The sequence below is a fragment of the Brachyhypopomus gauderio genome, chromosome 4 (genome assembly GCF_052324685.1).
Source record: "Brachyhypopomus gauderio isolate BG-103 chromosome 4, BGAUD_0.2, whole genome shotgun sequence".
Taxonomy (NCBI): Eukaryota; Metazoa; Chordata; class Actinopteri; order Gymnotiformes; family Hypopomidae; genus Brachyhypopomus; species Brachyhypopomus gauderio.
In genome coordinates, this window is record NC_135214.1 from 3,005,314 (window position 1) to 3,023,670 (window position 18,357).

The 18,357-nt window shown below is 48.8% G+C and overlaps 1 protein-coding gene across 2 annotated transcripts in view; it reads left to right on the forward strand.

The window, feature by feature from the left end:
* Positions 1 to 18,357, forward strand: part of klf12b (Kruppel like factor 12b) — a 33,628-nt gene that overhangs the window by 3,535 nt on the left and 11,736 nt on the right. For both annotated transcript variants that reach the window (XM_077001533.1, XM_077001532.1), the window contains exons 2-3: positions 12,032 to 12,113; positions 15,402 to 15,915. In XM_077001533.1, coding sequence (XP_076857648.1) covers positions 12,048 to 12,113; positions 15,402 to 15,915 — 580 coding nt within the window. In that variant the 5' untranslated portion in view covers positions 12,032 to 12,047. The remainder of the gene's footprint in view (positions 1 to 12,031; positions 12,114 to 15,401; positions 15,916 to 18,357) is intronic.

The window sequence follows — 18,357 nt, forward strand, 5'->3', positions numbered from 1 at the left end:
ACACTCCTCGTTTCGACATTTCGCTAAGTTGACAAAATGTTCTTGCGCGTGTCCTCTGGTCTGTTCGACCCTTGACCTGTGTGTCCAACGCCAGCTTGTTTACTGAAGCGCCCTGAGCTGAAGGCGGACAGAGAGGAGGCAGTGTCTAAACTTTGACACAGTCAGCAGGATATAGAAGGCCACGCTCCTCTATGTGGGAGCACAGTGTTATTCAGAACAAATCAGTCCTAAATCATTCATCTGAAGCTAATAATCTGTTATGGATCATTTAATAGCCAGTGCCAAATCTTCACCCTTTAGAGAGTTGTGTGTGGTGGGAATCCACACGGAATATGGATCAGCTGGAGTCTGATGAACACAGTCAGGAGTTTGAAATAGATGCTGATGAGTTAGCCGGAGATGAAACGCAGCGTGAATCTTTCTGACAGTGGAGGAATCGCAGACGAGCGGTACGCAATCTGTCTGCCGTTCTCTGCTCGTCGCCATGACAACGCAGCCAGCGTACCCCGGTCTCGCTCTCCCGTAACCTGAGCGTACTTTCGGGAAGTTAGAAATAATCCGAAATAATCTGTTGATTATTCGGAGGATTTTATGAGCGACCGACGTTATCCACATTTGCTTCCGGCGGAAATCTCGGCCTGTCCTGTCGAGGGGGTGGGGGGTAAGTGGGGTGTGTGTAGGGGGTGGTTTCTCCGGAGCAGTGTTCTCGTGTTCTCAGTGCGAACTCCGTTAGCAGCTGTAGGTCAAGCATTTGTGAGAAATTAAGCAAACATGTGGAATCGATTTGGAGGTCGGGGCGGACTGTGGTGTGGGTGTGCACCGTGGGGCCACCATTCCCCACACTTTTACATGTCTGGCTTACACTCTCACTGGAGCACAATAATAGGTGATAATGGGAGATATTGTGTTCTGGTAATATAGGCAGAAGCCAGTACATGTGAAGCGTAAACACAGGTGCCTGTTCTCTTAAGTGGGTTATGAGTGCTGGAATGGTTCAAATTTCTGTATTTAAAAATACTCTTGCAAGGACTTCCTGTATTACTTAATGTTTCAGTGGTCTTAAAGTGCTTCTATTAGCTATTTGTTATGTCATTTTTTTCTGTTGTTTTTTGGTCAAATAACACGTGTTAGTAGATGGATGTACAGTTGAAACCAGACTTAAGATAAGCGTGGTTACTGTGTGGTTGCATGGTTACTGTAAGGTTGTATAAATGTCTGAGGCTGTATATGGAATTTGAAGTACCGTAATGTTTATGTTCTTCAGAGAATGTTGTATACTGCCGCATTGCACAATAACCTGTTCATTGCCCAATCGGCTTGTGTGGGTGGGTTTGCTAGACCATGTGTACTGGACATACACAAGAAGACCAACGCGTGTGGAAAAAATGTGATAAATATCAACTGGAGTTTATCTTTGCTCCTGACGAGACATATATTTGTAGAGTTAGCATTTAATGTGTTTTCAGTGTGATTGTACTCTGCTGTACAGATTGTGCTGTGATTTGACCGTGTTAGTCATGCTGAAGTATGTGAATTGTACATGGTAGTGCACTCAGTAGATCGTCCACTGGGCAGAGTCAGAGAATGTGAGGGTGTCTCAGGCTGCAGACAGGTTTGCGGTTTGGGTGTGTGATCTGTGTATTTCCATTTACGTGTGTGTGTGTGTGTGTGTGTGTGTGTGTGTGTGTGTGTGTGTGTGGGTGTTTGCTTGTGTGTGCACAGATGTGTGCACATGTGCATGAGTGTGTGTGTGTGTGTGTATTTGCTGGGGCAGGGGCCCCTGTCTTTGACCACTAGAGACCACAGGGAAGCTACAGCATGTTGCCTAAAGAATCACACTATTAACACTGGAGGAAGCAGATGTTTCCCAGAGAGTGGGCAATAGTACTGATGATACCCCAGAGAGTGGGCAATAGTACTGATGATACCCCAGAGAGTGAGCAATAGTACTGATGATACCCCAGAGAGTGGGCAATAGTACTGATGATAACTCCTCTACCTGCACATGGTCCTGAGTCTCCTCCACACTACTGTACACGTTCTACTGTACACGTTCTACTGTAGGCGTTCTACTGTACACGTTCTACTGTACACGTTCTACTGTAGGCGTTCTACTGTAGGCGTTCTACTGTAGACGTTCTACTGTACACGTTCTACTGTACACGTTCTACTGTAGACGTTCTATTGTACACGTTCTATTGTACACGTTCTACTGTACACGTTCTACTGTACACGTTCTACTGTACGCGTTCTACTGTAGGCGTTCTACTGTAGGCGTTCTACTGTAGACGTTCTACTGTACACGTTCTACTGTAGACGTTTACTGTACACGTTCTATTGTACACGTTCTACTGTACACGTTCTACTGTACATGTTCTATTGTACACGTTCTACTGTAGACGTTCTATTGTACACATTCTACTGTACACGTTCTACTGTACACGTTCTATTGTACACGTTCTACTGTACACGTTCTACTGTACACGTTCTACTGTACACAAGCCTTTACTGACCCATGGAAAACCACCGCATTCATTTTCACACTTATAAATATAACTTGCCAACTATGACTTTGCACTATAAATGAATTGCCAGGGAGGTCACGGTGGATGGTGATTACAGTTGTCTCTTTCTCCATGTACTGAAAGCTATGCCAGACAAGATTGATCTCAGTTGAAATGATGTGTTGCATTATGGGTTTATTACACAAAGCTGTATTAGGTTCTATCAAAATATGTGCGATGGACAATTGTGCAAACCATCTAAACATTGTGATTAAGTCAAAGCTCTTTGATTAGCTGTGGTGTGTTTGAACATCACAGCTCTACCTGATGTTGTTTTTACTTTATATCCATTAAATTTTTGTTTTTGTGTTTTAAAATACAGAAAAAAACCATCCTAAATACACTAGTGTACATGTAATCCCTGTGAAGACATTTTCTTTAGATACTTAAACACATTTATAACTATTTCTGTGCCATTTCATAAGTAACTTCCCCAAAGCATTGGAGATTACACAGCTTGAGCGTGTAGCATTATTTTTGTTTTCTGCATTTCTGCTCTGGGCTGTGTTTTCTTTGGATGGAGCCGCTACCTTTCCTGCAAAAAAAGAGTCCCCCGCAGTTTACATCTGGTCTTGGCACCCCGATGGCTCCTAAAAAGTTAGCTTTGGCCACCTTTAAATGGATTTAGCTGAAAGCCCGGGACAGCTGTGATATCCAAACAGTGCCCCTTGAGTTGGCAATGCACTGAGAACCAGAACTTTCTTCTTTCAATCACAGAATGGACCATTGAGGTTTGATAACCGACAGGATGTGCGTTCAGTCTTTCTCAGTTTCTTTAGTGTACCCCAGTAGCGATAAAACAACCATTTATGGTTTAGTAAAATGGGATGCTTCTAATGGTGAGTAACATCTAGGAAACTAAGAGCGAGGGATGTTTTTCAGTCTCAGCTCTGTGACATTCCTGACAGTGTGGCCTGTCATATCTGTAGGCTCATGTCGGTGACATGACTAATTACACTGGACCGTGTTCATTAGAGAGGGATTAATGACATGTGAATGAATGTGACATTAAGAACCTGCTTCGTTAATCACAGCGACCTGTCAGTACCCCTTCAAAGAAAAAACCCATGAAATAAAAAAGGGGGGAATCAGTAAGTTCATTTTCCATGTATGAATGAAGTTTGTCATTGTAGTGCCAAGAAGGCCTCGCTCGAGAGGGTCATGGCTCCCGGTTTGGAGGAGAAAGGGAGATATGGGGGGTGGTGGGTTAGCATCAGAGCTTCATTAGTGTGCTGCTCTGCATTACAGATAAGGCTGCCTGAGCTCTACCTGCACTGAGGGCTAGAGGTCAGTAAATAAGGGGCAGGGGGCTGTGGTGGTGGTGGTGGTGGTGGTGGTGGTGGAGGTGGAGGTGGAGGTGGTGGGGGTACGAGGGGGGCGGGCAGGGTGTCAGTGGGAGTGCTTGGTGTATTGATCCGAACACGGGCGTCTGCTCGGTTTCTCAACTCCTCCTACGATGCGATCCACGCTGCAGTCTGGCACTGCTCCACGTCTGAGTGCAAATGAGGTTTTTGTGTCAGGTCTATTTTGGAGCACGGGCCACTGACACCCTTGCACATCAGGAGAAGGGGGCAGGGGCAGGACCAAGGGGCAGGACAGAGGGGCAGGACAGAGGGGCAGGACAGAGGGGCAGGACAGAGGGGCAGGACCGAGGGGCAGGACCGAGGGGCAGGACAGAGGGGCAGGACAGAGGGGCAGGACCGAGGGGCAGGACAGAGGTGCAGGACAGAGGGGCAGGACAGAGGGGCAGGACAGAGGGGCAGGACAGAGGGGTAGGACAGAGGGGCAAGACCGAGGGGCAAGACCGAGGGGCAGGACAGAGGGGCAGGACCGAGGGGCAGGACAGAGGGGCAGGACCGAGGGGCGGGACAGAGGTGCGGGACAGAGGTGCGGGACAGAGGTGCGGGGGGTATTGGTCATCCCTTTCTGCCGCTGGCTGCAAACCACCATTTTGGCTCCAGTCGTGTAAGGAAGCCACAGCAGAGGAAGGTGCTCTTTAAACTGTGTGAGGGACAGAGTGCCTGAGAATAAGCAGTGCAAGCTGTTGTTTTTATGGCTAACAGGTTTTTTTGTGTGTGTTTGTCGGATATGAAGCAGAGTGATTCTGCAGCTGTACAGGAGAGTGCAGACAGGGGTCACCCTGCTGTGGCACTGCCAGATTTAGCAGAGGAACCGAAGCCCAGGAAGCCAGACATGTTTATGGGAAATGGATAAACCACGCGAGAAACACCCACATGTACTTTTGCTTTGACTGTGAACATGAACACTGGACTAAAACAAGTTCCTTTGCACCAATAGACTTGCTGGCAAAAACAAATTTTGATTGTAAGTGCTAATTTTAAACTGCTACACCACAAAGCTGAGCGACACCAGGTAGTGAAAATGACAGTTCCTGCGCATTAAAACTGCAACTGTGTTAAAACTGCAACTATGGTAGACTCTCATCCAAGCAGAATATTGTTTTTTCCGTACGTATTTGCTCGTGTTTTCTCCTCGTCAGCTCAGAGCACGATGGCCTAAGTGTGTTGAGTGGACTCTGCTCAGCCTCCTGCTCCTTACACAACCCTGACCCCTAACCTTTCCCAAGACATCAATTTGGAAAACTTGTAACATTATGTAATATATTGAAAGATTGACAACAATGGCACGTCTGTGCAAAAATGCCAACCATATATTTACCAGCTCATTACTCTAACGTTAATAAAGTTACTAATAAGATGGTTATTACAATCAGCAGAATTAGCACATGCCTTCATTGCCAAGACTGAAGCTGGTGTAACTGTGGTGTCATGATGGGTTGGCCAGTACCTTGCCCCAGAACCAGTGATGTAAAAGTTTTGCCAGGACCCGGAGCTGTGGGTGAGCACAGACACTTGGAGGGTTGGAGTTGTGTCAGTCTGGCTGTGTCAGTCTCAGTCCTACCGGATCACAGACACAGGATCCCCCATGCAGGAATAGCTGGAGCCCTGGGGCGACCCACTGGGCTGCAGGGACTCTTCCGTCGGGCCTTTCACAGAGCCGGCTTAATGTTTACACCAGGACTGGGGGTCTATTAATGGCCCCGTGCTTCCTATCAGGTGTTTGGGGGCCCGGTTGGGAATTATGAGAAAAATGATGGGCGGCAGGTTCTTGTAGCTGCAGTCTCAGGGTCTGCAATCGTCGGATAAAAGCTCCTACATGGGGGTCATGAGCTATAAGACTTTGTTCACTTACTGTGGTCACCATGCACTGAGGGTATAAATATCATGTGCCTATCTGGACTCCAAAATAAACATTTGCTGGTGTCCAGTGGGTCGGCCCATAAGAAAAGAGGCATCAACATCATTTCTGCATTTTTACCCAGTTCATCTGGTCATGCTGTTCTCTAATTGGCCGGTTCATGTCCCAATAGGGGCATGTTAGAGGTGCAGGACTAATGCGTGCAACAATATGAGATTACAACTGGTTGTGTGAGGTCAAGTGAATAAGAGACAATATTTTGTGACTAGTGATTTTAGCCAGAGGAGAATGGCTACAGGGGTCCCTGAAGTAAAGCTCTGCAATCATAAACACACACACACACACACACACACACACACACACACACACACACACACACACACACACAAAGTACTCTCACCGGTATTGAGGCAGCATATCCCTCTTGAGTCCAATTCAAAAATGTCCCGAAAGTATCCAAAGTCTTAGGGCCGACTTGCCTGCCAAGGAAAATGTGCCTTATAAAATGGAAAGTCTGAAGTCATTCACGGCGTGCCAGAACAGATTAACCGACTAGAAAGTGTCCACCAGAGTACACGGAGGGTTGGGGTTAGGCTCAGCAGTGTCAGTGGACGGAGCGCGTGTGGAAAATGAATTACATGAGGGCCAAGGAAGTTCATTTTCAATTTCGTTTCAGTAAGAGTAGAAGCTAATGCCGTTTCTAAGCTTTCACGTGGTCATTCCACTCTCTCTGCTGTAGTGAGATGATCTTTTGGCATGTACTTTTTGAATGGACGGTTTTGAAGTGATCTCAGAGAGGCAACTGGCCATGGACGTGGGTGGTGCTGGCGATTGAGAAAAAAAATCTTTAAAATGTACCCCCTCCCGCCCAAAAAAGTAGAATTAGTCTATTGATTTCCTAGCAGATAACTGTCCTAACTCTTCCCCTTCACTACATGGCAAGATTCTCTGTGAAGCGCAGAGGTGAACTAAACGTAACTAGGGTTCACATTGGTCCTCTGCTGGGGTTGTGATTGGCCTGATTCATCATATTGGGGATGTTTGGAGGGGCTCTGAAGAGGGAATTAGGTTTTCAAGTGAGAGACGGAGAGCAGACGGGGCCAGAGGAAGCTCTCTCCTCCTGCCCCTCTTGCTTGTGCTTATGTCTTTTGGCTTTAACGCTGACAAGATCACTATCTGAAAAAAAAAACCCCAGGAAGCTTCATGGAGCCCAATGCAATAATTCCACAGACAACACACGTCCAAGTCCAAAGTGATAAATAAGATCACTTCTAAATCTTATAGAGGTCTTCCTTGAAGAAGCCAGGAAGTCTGCGTTCAATGGCGCTCCAGTATGGTCACTCTGATCTTGACGTGATGTTTGATGCTGTGTGAAATGCGGTTCTTCCTGTTCTCACTCAGGTTCCGTGGCTCTGTGGGCATTTTTCAGTTCTTCACTCTCACTCTTGGATAGACTCCATTGTTTCCCTTACACACACACACACACACACACACACACACACACACACACACACACACACACACACACACACACACACACGCACACACACACACACACGCACACACACACACACACACACACACACACACACACACACACACCCCTAACCCTCCTCTGTGTTTCCCCCTCGGCCCGTGGCAGCAGGACCCGCCTCTGTGCGCAGATGCCCACAGTTGCTCTGGGCGCTCCACATGGGAACAGAGTTTCAGGGGGGGGGGGGGGGGGGGGGGCGTCTGTTCAGACTCCGCCTCCCCTTCAGACCTCCAGCTCGCTGATAAGAAACGTCTCTGTTTTTCAGCCCACATATATCATCCCGCTGCTTCGTCCTCTCTGTCTTCCCTCCACTCCAAGTACAACTCTGACTAATATATTCACAATCCATACACCCGCCCCCCAACCCTAACCCCATATCCCCAAACCCCAAACCCCAAACCCCCACCCCGGCCCATGCCCCAAACCCCAACACCAAACCCAACCACAACACCAACCCCATGCCCCAAATCCCAAAACCCAAACCCCCACCCTGGCCCATGCCCCAAACCCCAACACCAAACCCAACCACAACACCAACCCCATGCCCCAAACCCCAAACCAGGAGCCCAGCAGACAGGACGTAATGTTTCACTGACTCCAAACGACCCCCCCAGACAGGCAGGTTGTTCTTGCCGTCGCATTCGCACGTCACTCATATTGCCATGCGGTGGTTTCAGAGGCAGGACCAGATTAAGCCTGGCAAGAATGGGGGGGTTGCGCAATTCATTAAGTGCATGGTGTTCAGAGGGCTCAGTGCACGGTCCTCTTTAAATCCGTGCTGGGGTCAGCGTGGGTTTTGAAAGGTCAAATTTTTCTGTCCGGGCATGTCACCTTGTATTGATCCGCTTGTCAATCGCCGAGGTTCGGTGGTGATCGCTCCCCAAATGCCGGTGTGATCCCATCCACACCCATACTCATCTCAGCACTGGAGGGGTGCGTGGTCAAGGGAGTGCCCCCCCCCCCCCCCCCCCCACCCCACACCCCTCTCCCTCTCCCCCTTCTCTAGAACTGAATCCCGAGGGAGGGGCCCCCTCCTCTCCACCCCGTTTCCAGTTGAATTCATCCTCATTCTTCTCAGGAGCCTCTTGGGGGTCCAGCTCCAGTGGTGCATGGGAATGAGTCGTCCGAACACCCCCCCCCCCCCTCCACTCACACTCACACCTGGGGATCACCATTTCATTCCATAGCCCCAGTGAAATGGAAAGGTGATCTTAATCTGCACTCCCTTGATAACACACACACACACACATGCACACACACACACGCACACATGCACGCACACACACACCCACTCACACACACACACACACACACACATACATCCAGTGCCTAGACTTGCCCCAATATGCCAGAGCACATGAATCTATATCCAGGGCTGCAGTTAAAGAGTGTTGCTTCTATTATGACATCTCCATATCAAATTAGTTTTACTAACTGCTATTTCGGTTACTCTCATTGGCCAAATAATGGAATCATGCAATGATGACAGCTGGTCATTAGAAACTGTAGATACTCTCTATGTGAAGATTCATCCTTGAATCATTATCACTCATTCACTCATTATAAATATAATTTTACAATGTAATATCATACTGTAATTACATGTCAGTGTTGAGATGGACAAGAGACTATATTTGAACTTTTTGCACATGAATGGGTTGGTTAAAAAATGTGTCAAGCTGCCTTTTCATGTTTCAAGTTCATGTAGTCTTACACTGGCACGTCATGAGGCTTGTTTTCTCCAGCAGTGTCTCCTGATTAATTAATTGGAGTTCAAACAGATAAACAACAGCAATCCATTAACATCGCTGTGCTCGATTCATGTATGTTAATAATGTGTTTGATCTCCGCTGATCACAAAGATTTGTGCTCTTTATTGATTCCGCATTGGAAATATCTAGTGGGACGACCACGAGGTCAGATAGTCCAGAGACGACCTCATATGTCCGCGATCGACCCCACAGATAACACTACTGTTGCACAACAAGCAGGCCAACTATGTGAATGGATGACGTACGTGTTGTTTGACGTGGCCCTGGGTGACGGCGTCCTGTAAGCCAGTGGTGTCCCTGGACCTGCGTGAAGCCCACACGTCAAACCCAGAGGGACGGGGTTCCTCCGAGCTCCGACTTGGGTTGCCATGGCAACGCTATCGTGGTCCAACCACTACCTGAAGCAATTGAACAACCTGATCCCGATACACATTCAATAGTGCTGGATTACCTGGTGAGTACACTCTGGGTATCAAGAGACTACGAATGGATTTCAGAGTTAATCAGATTTTCCCTCCACAAGACTCTTTAATGAACTTTGCAGGGCTTTTGCAGTTTTCCTGCTAGTTCAGGTCTGGGTATAACTTCCACTCCTTTAATCGGGTTGGGTTTTGGTCGCACACAGTAACCTGCTGCCCTAACGGCCCCAACTGCCCCAACTGCCCCAAAGTCATTAGAACAGAGGTAATGTCCAAGCTTGTGCAAACCAGACAGCGCAAGCATTCTTTAGGCAGCATTAATTCATTGATCGCAGCCGCTAAACTTTCACAAGTTTGTGATTTCAGGATGTGCTAATTGCTGTAGCAGTTCTGGCGCTAACGCGATTTGGCGAGCTGACAATGAGACAAATTTTTGAGACACAAATTTGTCATTCTGATGCTCAGTCCTGGTACAGTATGGGTTAATATAACAGCCAGTGCCTCTCCACAGCCAGAAAAGGTACCGTCGGAGCGCGGAGAGGGGACTGTGTCGCACGCTCCCCATCCCTGCCAGGAGCGAAGTGTAATAGAGATGTTTAGAGGATATCTGCTTTGCTTGCATTCCTTCATGTGCTGCTGCTAAAATAATAAGAGAGTGGGTTACCTCAGGACATCCCCCACTGAGGCACACAATTGTTGCGATTGGCTCCCCCTGTGAGGGTCCTGTTTCTAAAAGGTACAGATGCCCTCCTCCAGTGTGAGACATAATCTTGTGCTGTGACAACTATGGGATATTTCCTGTTTAGCTCTGTTGATCTCGAAGATACTGTTGTTTTGTTTTTTTTTTTTTTGCAAGACATTGTAACGCCATGGGACCGTTCATCTGTATCACAGAGGTTTTCTGTACAGTGAAAAAAAAAGGTTGTGGTATGCAAATGGACCACTGAACAAATCGCAAATCACAATAAGTGCTGTAAACTTTCTGACCAGTCTCAGATATTCCAGATGAGAGTTGTCTGTCTGGATGAATCACAACACGGAGGATTGTAAATAACTGCCTGAAACGCTGCAGGACGGTCATAACGCTGCAGGACGTTCATAATGCTGCAGGACGGTCATAACGCTGCAGGACGGTCATCGTGCACGTCACAAATGTTCATCAGAGCGTTTTGCAAGTCAAATCACAATAGGCACAAATAATAACTACACTGATTTAGAACAATATATCAGCAGGACTTGATTAATTTTTATAATGTTAATATGAGTCCAATTAACTCCATGGAAAGCTAAACCGGCTTTACGAACAGCAGTCGACCCTGTTAGTGTCAGTAGTGTCAGTCTGCGCCTGATGTAGTTCGACTGTCTGCACCTCGGCACTCACTCACACACACACGCGCACACACACGCGCACACACACGCGCACACACACTCACACACACTCACACTCAGTAACCAGGGAGGAAGTGATGGCCCCACTGCGACTGCTAAACCATTTCATCTTCCCCATTGCGACTGTGCTCTGAGAAGTATATTAGGTTGTAATCAGGTTCATGCAGTTCATTAAACCTGTCCTGCTGCTCATCGCTGTCTGTCTCCTGGCTATGCTTCTCTTGCGAGCATCTTGTCGTGTGCTGAGAACCTGTCCAGACAGGAGACAGGAGCCAGAAGGTTGTTGGCTTTGTTCCACCATAAAGCCACTGAAGGGCAGGGTTTTTTTTTTTTTAGAGAAGCTCTTTCTATAAGAAATCCTTGTCTTGTGTGGGTATCTAGGAAGAGAAATGTCATAGACTTCCTCCACCCTCTGGTACAAAAGCAAGTCTTGATTGAGTGTGTGTGTGTGTGTGTGTATAGCCGCGCAGCAGGTCACCTGGGCGATGTAGAGGTTTTTTTGTTTTATCTGGGAGCACAGGAAATGGTTTTGAGTGCATTGTGCAAGGCGGACTGCAGGAATGCGAGTGTGTGCTTGAATCTCTGCCAAGTTCTGATGCACTGGGTTAAACATACATCACAATTCATGGAAATTAGACAGACTTTCTGTAGGTGTCTGTTCATGTTTGTTTTTTTGCAGTGATTCTTCTCATTTGTTAAAATCGCAAGTGGTTCTTAGGTTGTCATTTTAGTATTATGGTTTGGGTATCCCGATTAATATATGGCACGCACATTTGGCACAACTGTTTGGTTCAGATCATTTTGGGTGCCTCTGATGCTGTGTAGCAAGCAAACCATGTGTGCCTTGAATTACAGAGGCATGCAATAGGAAACACCTCCACCGACGTGTTTACTCCAGGCCACAGAGCTGAAGTGTTTACTAACTACATACCGTCATGACATCACTGACTTCTCCATTGTAGTCTGCATTATTGTTCGGTGAGAGCGGCTGCTTGCTCTGGCGCTAAATGAGAGAATCACACGCGCATGGGTGCTTAGTCACACGCGGCCTACGCGATCCTTCACCCCTGGCGGTTCACGCCTCTCACCTCTTGCTGTCTCTCTGTCTCTCTGTCTCTCTGTCTGTCCTCACAGACCCCATCAACACAGGATGCTGATGCTCGACGGAATGCCTGCAGTTCGAGTCAAAGCAGAGCCTCTGGAATCTGAAAGAGGGGTAAGGCAATAGGTGTAGTTTTATGTCATTTCATTTAATCCACCCCACATACCCCCCCCCCCCCCCCCACCTCACTCACTTCACCTCCTCCTCCATCCTGAATGCTAAACCCCCCCCCCACCCCCCCTCCACCCCCACCCCCTGCAGTCCATTTACCCCCAACCCAGCTCTCCTTGCTGCTATACCCTTAATTGCTCCCATGCGTGGGGCTAGAGTGGTGCCGGGTATGTGCGTGGGGGGTGTATGGAAGGGGGTGGCCCTCTCGGAGCTGGGGGCAGGAACACAGCAGCTGGTGGTGGGTCACTGCTGCCAGGCCCAATCTCTCAGGGGCCGCGCTGGGAACCTCTCCTTGACTCTCTGGCCCTCAGTTCTTCCTCTTCTTCCCATCAGCCCTGTTGTGTTTGCACAGCCATCCGCAGTCCTCTCTGGACTGTGAGGTCATTAGACACTGCCACTTGCTCCTGATCTGTAACGGTGCCGCTGTTTATGGGTATTTCTAGACTTTATGGTTAAATGTGAACCAAGTGAGGTCATTTCTTTGTCGTTTCTTTGTCTTTCACACCCGAATGTGTAAAACGTTCATTATCCTCCACATTTCCTGGACATGCGTCCTATGATTAGATGCAAATCTAGTATCTATCAGACAGCAGATAATCACAGGAAGCAGTTGTGTCTGCACTACCAGGATGAGCCCCAGTTTGTAATGTACTTCAAACACTAGACTCGCTACTTTTGCCATCTTAACTCTTAGCCGGCGGCTTCCTTCCTCTTAATAGCTTTTGATCGAGGTTCGTAGACAGAGAAGCAGTTAGTGAGGGAAGCTACCTACATGCTACGACCGTGAGATGTTCGGCTACGATGCTACGAACACGCTCCTCGTTCGACCGGCTGGTAACAGCTAGCCTCAGCCTATGCTATCAGGTTAGCGAAAAAAGACGTCAGCACAGACAAAACCAAGCGAGTAAAGTAGCCGGCGGCAGGACCAGGAGCATGTGTAGGACTGGGGAGACAGTGAATGAGGGCCCAATCCTTCATTCGGACTGCTGCTAGTTTGGGCTGAAAGGTTATATAAGGTTAGAGGAGGGATCTCCACGATCACTGCACTCACGTTACCCACATCATATTTATTCATATACTGCATTTTAATTGGTTGTGCTTGCATCATACTTTCATAGTGGCAGCATCTTATCCTCTAATCAAGATGAACAAAATCCGAATCATAAACATATCATAAACAAGAAATACTTGTGTTTTGCAATGCAAGGCCTGAACATACAGGCCCTAAACCTTCAATCCCTTAAAGTGAACACATGGCTATAAAAACCAGTTAAAGAATACAGCTAGAGCTTTCATGAGCCCCAGGTAGCGTTCTGGGTAAAGAGCAGAAACGATGGAAAGGCCGCGGGAGCTCCGGGCTAAACTGGCTTGGGGAGCAGCACTCTACACACATACAAACATGCAAACTTACAAACACAAACATACAATAATACACACACACACACACACACACACACACACACACACACACACACAGATTCTACCTTATCTTAAGCATACCCTAAAGGGTACATCAGATGGAATGCAGTAATCCAGCAGGGAGAGCATGAGGAAAGAGTAGCAAACCTCTCCTCCTCAAACAGCAAGACGCACCAGGACACAGACAGAAGGAAAAGGAGCCATTCTTGCACACAAGACAAGAGAGAATGTTTTGGAGACTGGATATTTGTTCTCTCTCTAACCCCGAATGGAGCATTTCACCACCTAGTCAATTAGACAGCAAGGATGATAAATGTGTTGCAAATCTAAAATTACAGGCCCCTCCCTTTCCCTTCATAAAATGCTCATTATCAGATTTTTAATTGCTTGCTATGCAAATAGCAAGTGGCTCGTCGGGCTGGGCTGTTGCCTCTGCATATAGTGGTGCATGTAGAAAACCAAAATTCTGGATTTCTCAGAGAGCAATGCAACAAGGATTGTAAAAATGTTTATATTTTTATAAATAGCTTTTACACGAGGAATCATTAGAGTAATTAAACTCCTTTGTTCTTTTGTCACTGTGCTTGAAGTTTGCCCAGACGCACGGTTTCTACCTACATGTGAAAGACGGAACACACTACCGTTCACTTCTCTCGGGCTGAGAAGACCGAAACCACTGCGGATCCATTGTTGGCGGCATTATCTCACTGCTCAGAGTGAAGAGCTCGTCTTTGTTCGGAGAACAGCACGAGCTTTTCTGCCTGTCCAATCAATTGCCCATTGTGACTTTGGCCTCAGTGTCACACATCCTGACCTGTGACAATGCCATCTGACCCCTAACCGAGTGACCTGTGTCCTTTTGAAATAACTCGCAGTGCCAATAGTTGGTCACTGTATAGTTGGACAGTTTTGCTGAGCTGTGCCCTCACCCTGCTTTAGCGGTATTTCCTGTTGGTTTAGGGCGACCCCGTGCATGTGGACACGGAGTAAGGAGGGGGATTCTCCATCTGCTTGTGCACAGCAGCTACTACGGGGGTGTGACGCCTTTCCTCTGTGTGTAGTGTGAGCCGTTCTGTTCCAGTCGTCCAAGGCCCAGGGACACCACGATTTCGCAGGTGGTTCCCTCGTACAGACGGCGCCACCGCTCACCCGGCCGACACCTCGGTGCTGATGGACCGGGTTATTATCCGCGATGGCCTTTACTGTGCGAACGCTTAACACCTCCTCCTGTCCATGCGGAGGCATTCGTAAACATGGCCAGATTCTCCTTGTTTGTGGGGGTGGTCTGCAAGCATCTTGCAGAAATGTGAAGGTCGTTGAAGGCTTGCACAACGAAGGGGAAAGGCCCGAAATAGAAGAGCGTTTTGGTTCAGCAGGGGTCTTCGGTGAAGCTGGGTGAGGACAGAACGGGTGCAGACGGGAGAGGGAGACAGGTTGAGTCTAGACGGTTCGGGGTGGGCATGCAAAATGAGCCTCAGACACGTGACAGTACCAAAGCAGGTCAGAAAATTGGGCCCACATGTTGCTTCTCGCAGCAGTGGAAGTGCAGATTTAGAGGAGATGTGCAGAGGGTGGAGGGGGAGGGGCCACAGTGGAAGGTAGGAGGAGCCAGAGAGGGACACGACCCCTGTGACATCACACCTTCGGTCTTTTGCTAGAAGGTCTTCAGCACTGGACGTGATAGCTCATCCCAGTCAATATCTGAGAGCAGTTGTCATATAAACGGTGTGGTTTCCTTTAATGCTCATCTGGTGGGAGTTTATTCGATTATATTGGGTCTTTAATCTTTGTCTTACTTGCTGTCTCCCACAGTCTCCCAAGGTGCACAGCTACCCTGATATGGAGGCGGTGCCCCTCCTCCTGAGCAAAGTGAAGGCGGAGCCACCAGAAGACCTCCTCTCTTCTGAGCAGTTCCAAACCCAGACAGAACCCGTGGACCTGTCGATTAACAAGGCTCGGCCGTCGCCACCTTCCGCCACTGCCTCGCCCGTTGCCTCCGCCTTCTCTCCTTCCTCCTCCTCCTCTTCCTCATCGTCTTCGTCCTCGCCCTCCGTCATCACCTCGGTGTCATCGGGAATGCCCTCGGTGTTGACGCCGGGGCCCCTGGTGGGCTCTCCTCCAGGTGTGCGGGGCCAGCCATATTTGCACATCATTCACCCAGTGGCGCCCTCAAGCCCCAGCAAGCTGGCCAGCCAGGTGCACCGTATCCCTGTGGTGGTGCAGTCGCTGCCCCTCATGTACACCGCCGCCGTCCGATCACCCTCCAGCCAGCTCGGCTCCACCATCATGTTACCGCTGTTGGACGAGGTCAAGGGTCACGGCAAAGGTGAGCCAATGTCCGTTCTGTACGGGCCCAGGTCGTGTCTGCACAGCACCACTTACCACTTCAGAAGAAACACCTTGCAGGTGTAGAGTCAGATCCTATAGCTCTACTCTCCACAGCTTCTGTTTGCTGATTCTGACCGTATTACCGATGTTGGGATATCGTAGGGATATATTTGGGCAAATGATCCCTCTCAACCCAGCAATGACAACATGTGAATGAAAAAAAAAACCCCAGCAACACTCTGATAAATGTTTACCAGCTCGCAGACATGTCAGTACGATAAGGGTGTTAATGCTACGTGAAGAAAGATTCACCACCAGCATAATATCTGCTCAGCAGTGGTTCTGTGGACAGAAACTGAGCCGCGATGAATGGTATAGAAGTAGAGTGAGGCAGCAGATGGACTATTAAATACTCCTATAGGTAGAGAACAGAATGTGTGGGTATGATGTAGGTGTTTTTAATAAAATGTCTGGTAAGTGTGTTTCACAATGAGACAGCCACTTGAGTAATAGGGTAACTAATTACAAGCGAAAGAAAAGCGTCAGACTTCGGATCTTAGGAGCTTCTCATGGGCTTCTAGGTATAAGACACGGGCATCCGTATCCAACTTCGCATCTCTTCACCTTTCCTCCACCTGACTGTAGATCTTCGAATAATTCCTAGGCATGTGGTTGATCGTGCCCAGCTGTTCGTGCAGGTCCTGATGTTTTAGCATCCGCAGCTTCTGGCTGGTTCTATCTGCTTCTTGACTGGGTCCCGGTGCCTCAGAACGCCAAACTTGAGGTCAAACATGAAAAGGAGAAGGTTTGTAGTAAAACGACAGCACTCTAGCTGCAGTAAAGACCTTCTTCTGTTCCCCCCGGGAGTCTCCGCACTCTCCAGGTACTAATGCGTTTCTGGTGCACAGCGATGAGGGCTTGCAAGATGAAAGTAACTCCGACTAAGTGTGAGATTTTCCCCTTCCCTGGGTCCAGGTGATGGGGACGGGGCTCGTCTCTGTGCCGCCCCGCCTAATCAAAAGCACACATCTTGGGCCGGGCCTTCCCTCAAGCTCCCCGTGCCCGAGACCTCACCGGCCGCTCTCAGGGGCCGCTGCTCGGAGCTCGTTTCCTGTAGGGTGGGGTTCATTTTCCCTGCGCGTGCCCCGAAAGCCATCAGGCTGTGGGTGTTGCTATCTAACGGAGTCAGGCCTGCGACAGGGCGCTGGGGAACTGCTTGTTCTTAACCGCTTGTTTATCTGGGACGGGTTCTGGTCCCGGAGGGCTGGGCAGGGCAGGGGCAGCGTGAGGCTCTGGCTTCTAAATGTCGGGTGTCTCTCCTCGTGGCAGGAGAGGGGGGAAAGAGAGGAAAAACTGTTTGCGTAATGGGGTGGGGCGGATGTTAAAGATGGGCGGCAGTGAAAGCACTCAGGCGGAGAGCGGTGCGGACTCCACCCAAGACCTCCGCCGAAGCGCGGTCGGGTGTGGGTGGAGCTGCCAGAGTGGTGGTGTGTGACACGGCCGTGTGATAGCGAGAGCCGTGCTGCTCTGGTGCATCGTGGGTAAGAGCACTAGTGTCTCATTACTCCTATTATAATTATGCAATGGCAGAGAGATTGACACACACACACACACCCACGTCCTCCAGCAAATGGCTGTATGCAAATGGTGTCCAAGGCACTGACAGCTGAAAGCACGATGGACACTGTACACATGCGCATGCGTGCATACACACACACACACACACGCATGCACGCATGCACGCACGCACGCACGCACGCACGCACGCACGCACACACACACACACACACACACACACACACACACACACACACACACACACACACACACACACACACACTCAGAGGATGGCCAGCCTTTTAAAGGGAGGTGTGTGCCCTTCTCTACAGCTCAGTCTCTGGCGGGGTTACCATGGAAACAGGCTTTGGCTGGTAACAACAGCAGAGCGAGAGATCCTGGGGTTTGCTCAGCTACCTCTCATGAACTCTGCTTTGTCGGTGCCTTTATATGGACATTTTCCGAAATATCCCGTCTGCCGTTACTGGCAAATTGGACGGCTTACTACAAAGCAGTTCTGTATGGCTGCTGTCTGAGGTACACACAACACCTCTGAGAGGTTTTTGTCTTGTGCCCAGTGGGTCCGCTATGTTCCAGGATCACAGCTAACGTAAACGTCTGACTCGAGAAGGCGATTTTCTCAGCAAATACGGCACAACAAGCATTTCATAGTGAACAGTATCCAGAGGAAAAGGACGGCTAATGGCCAGGGCGTGTTCCTGTCTCTCGTCTGAGTGGAGGGCGGCTTTGAGTGTGTGTGTTGAGTGTGTGGGTTTGAGTGTGTGTGTGTGTGTGTGGGTGTTAGAATGTGTGTGTTTGAGTGTGTGTGTTGAGTGTACTTGAGTATGTGTGTTGAGTGTGTTTCAATGTGTTTGAGTGTGTG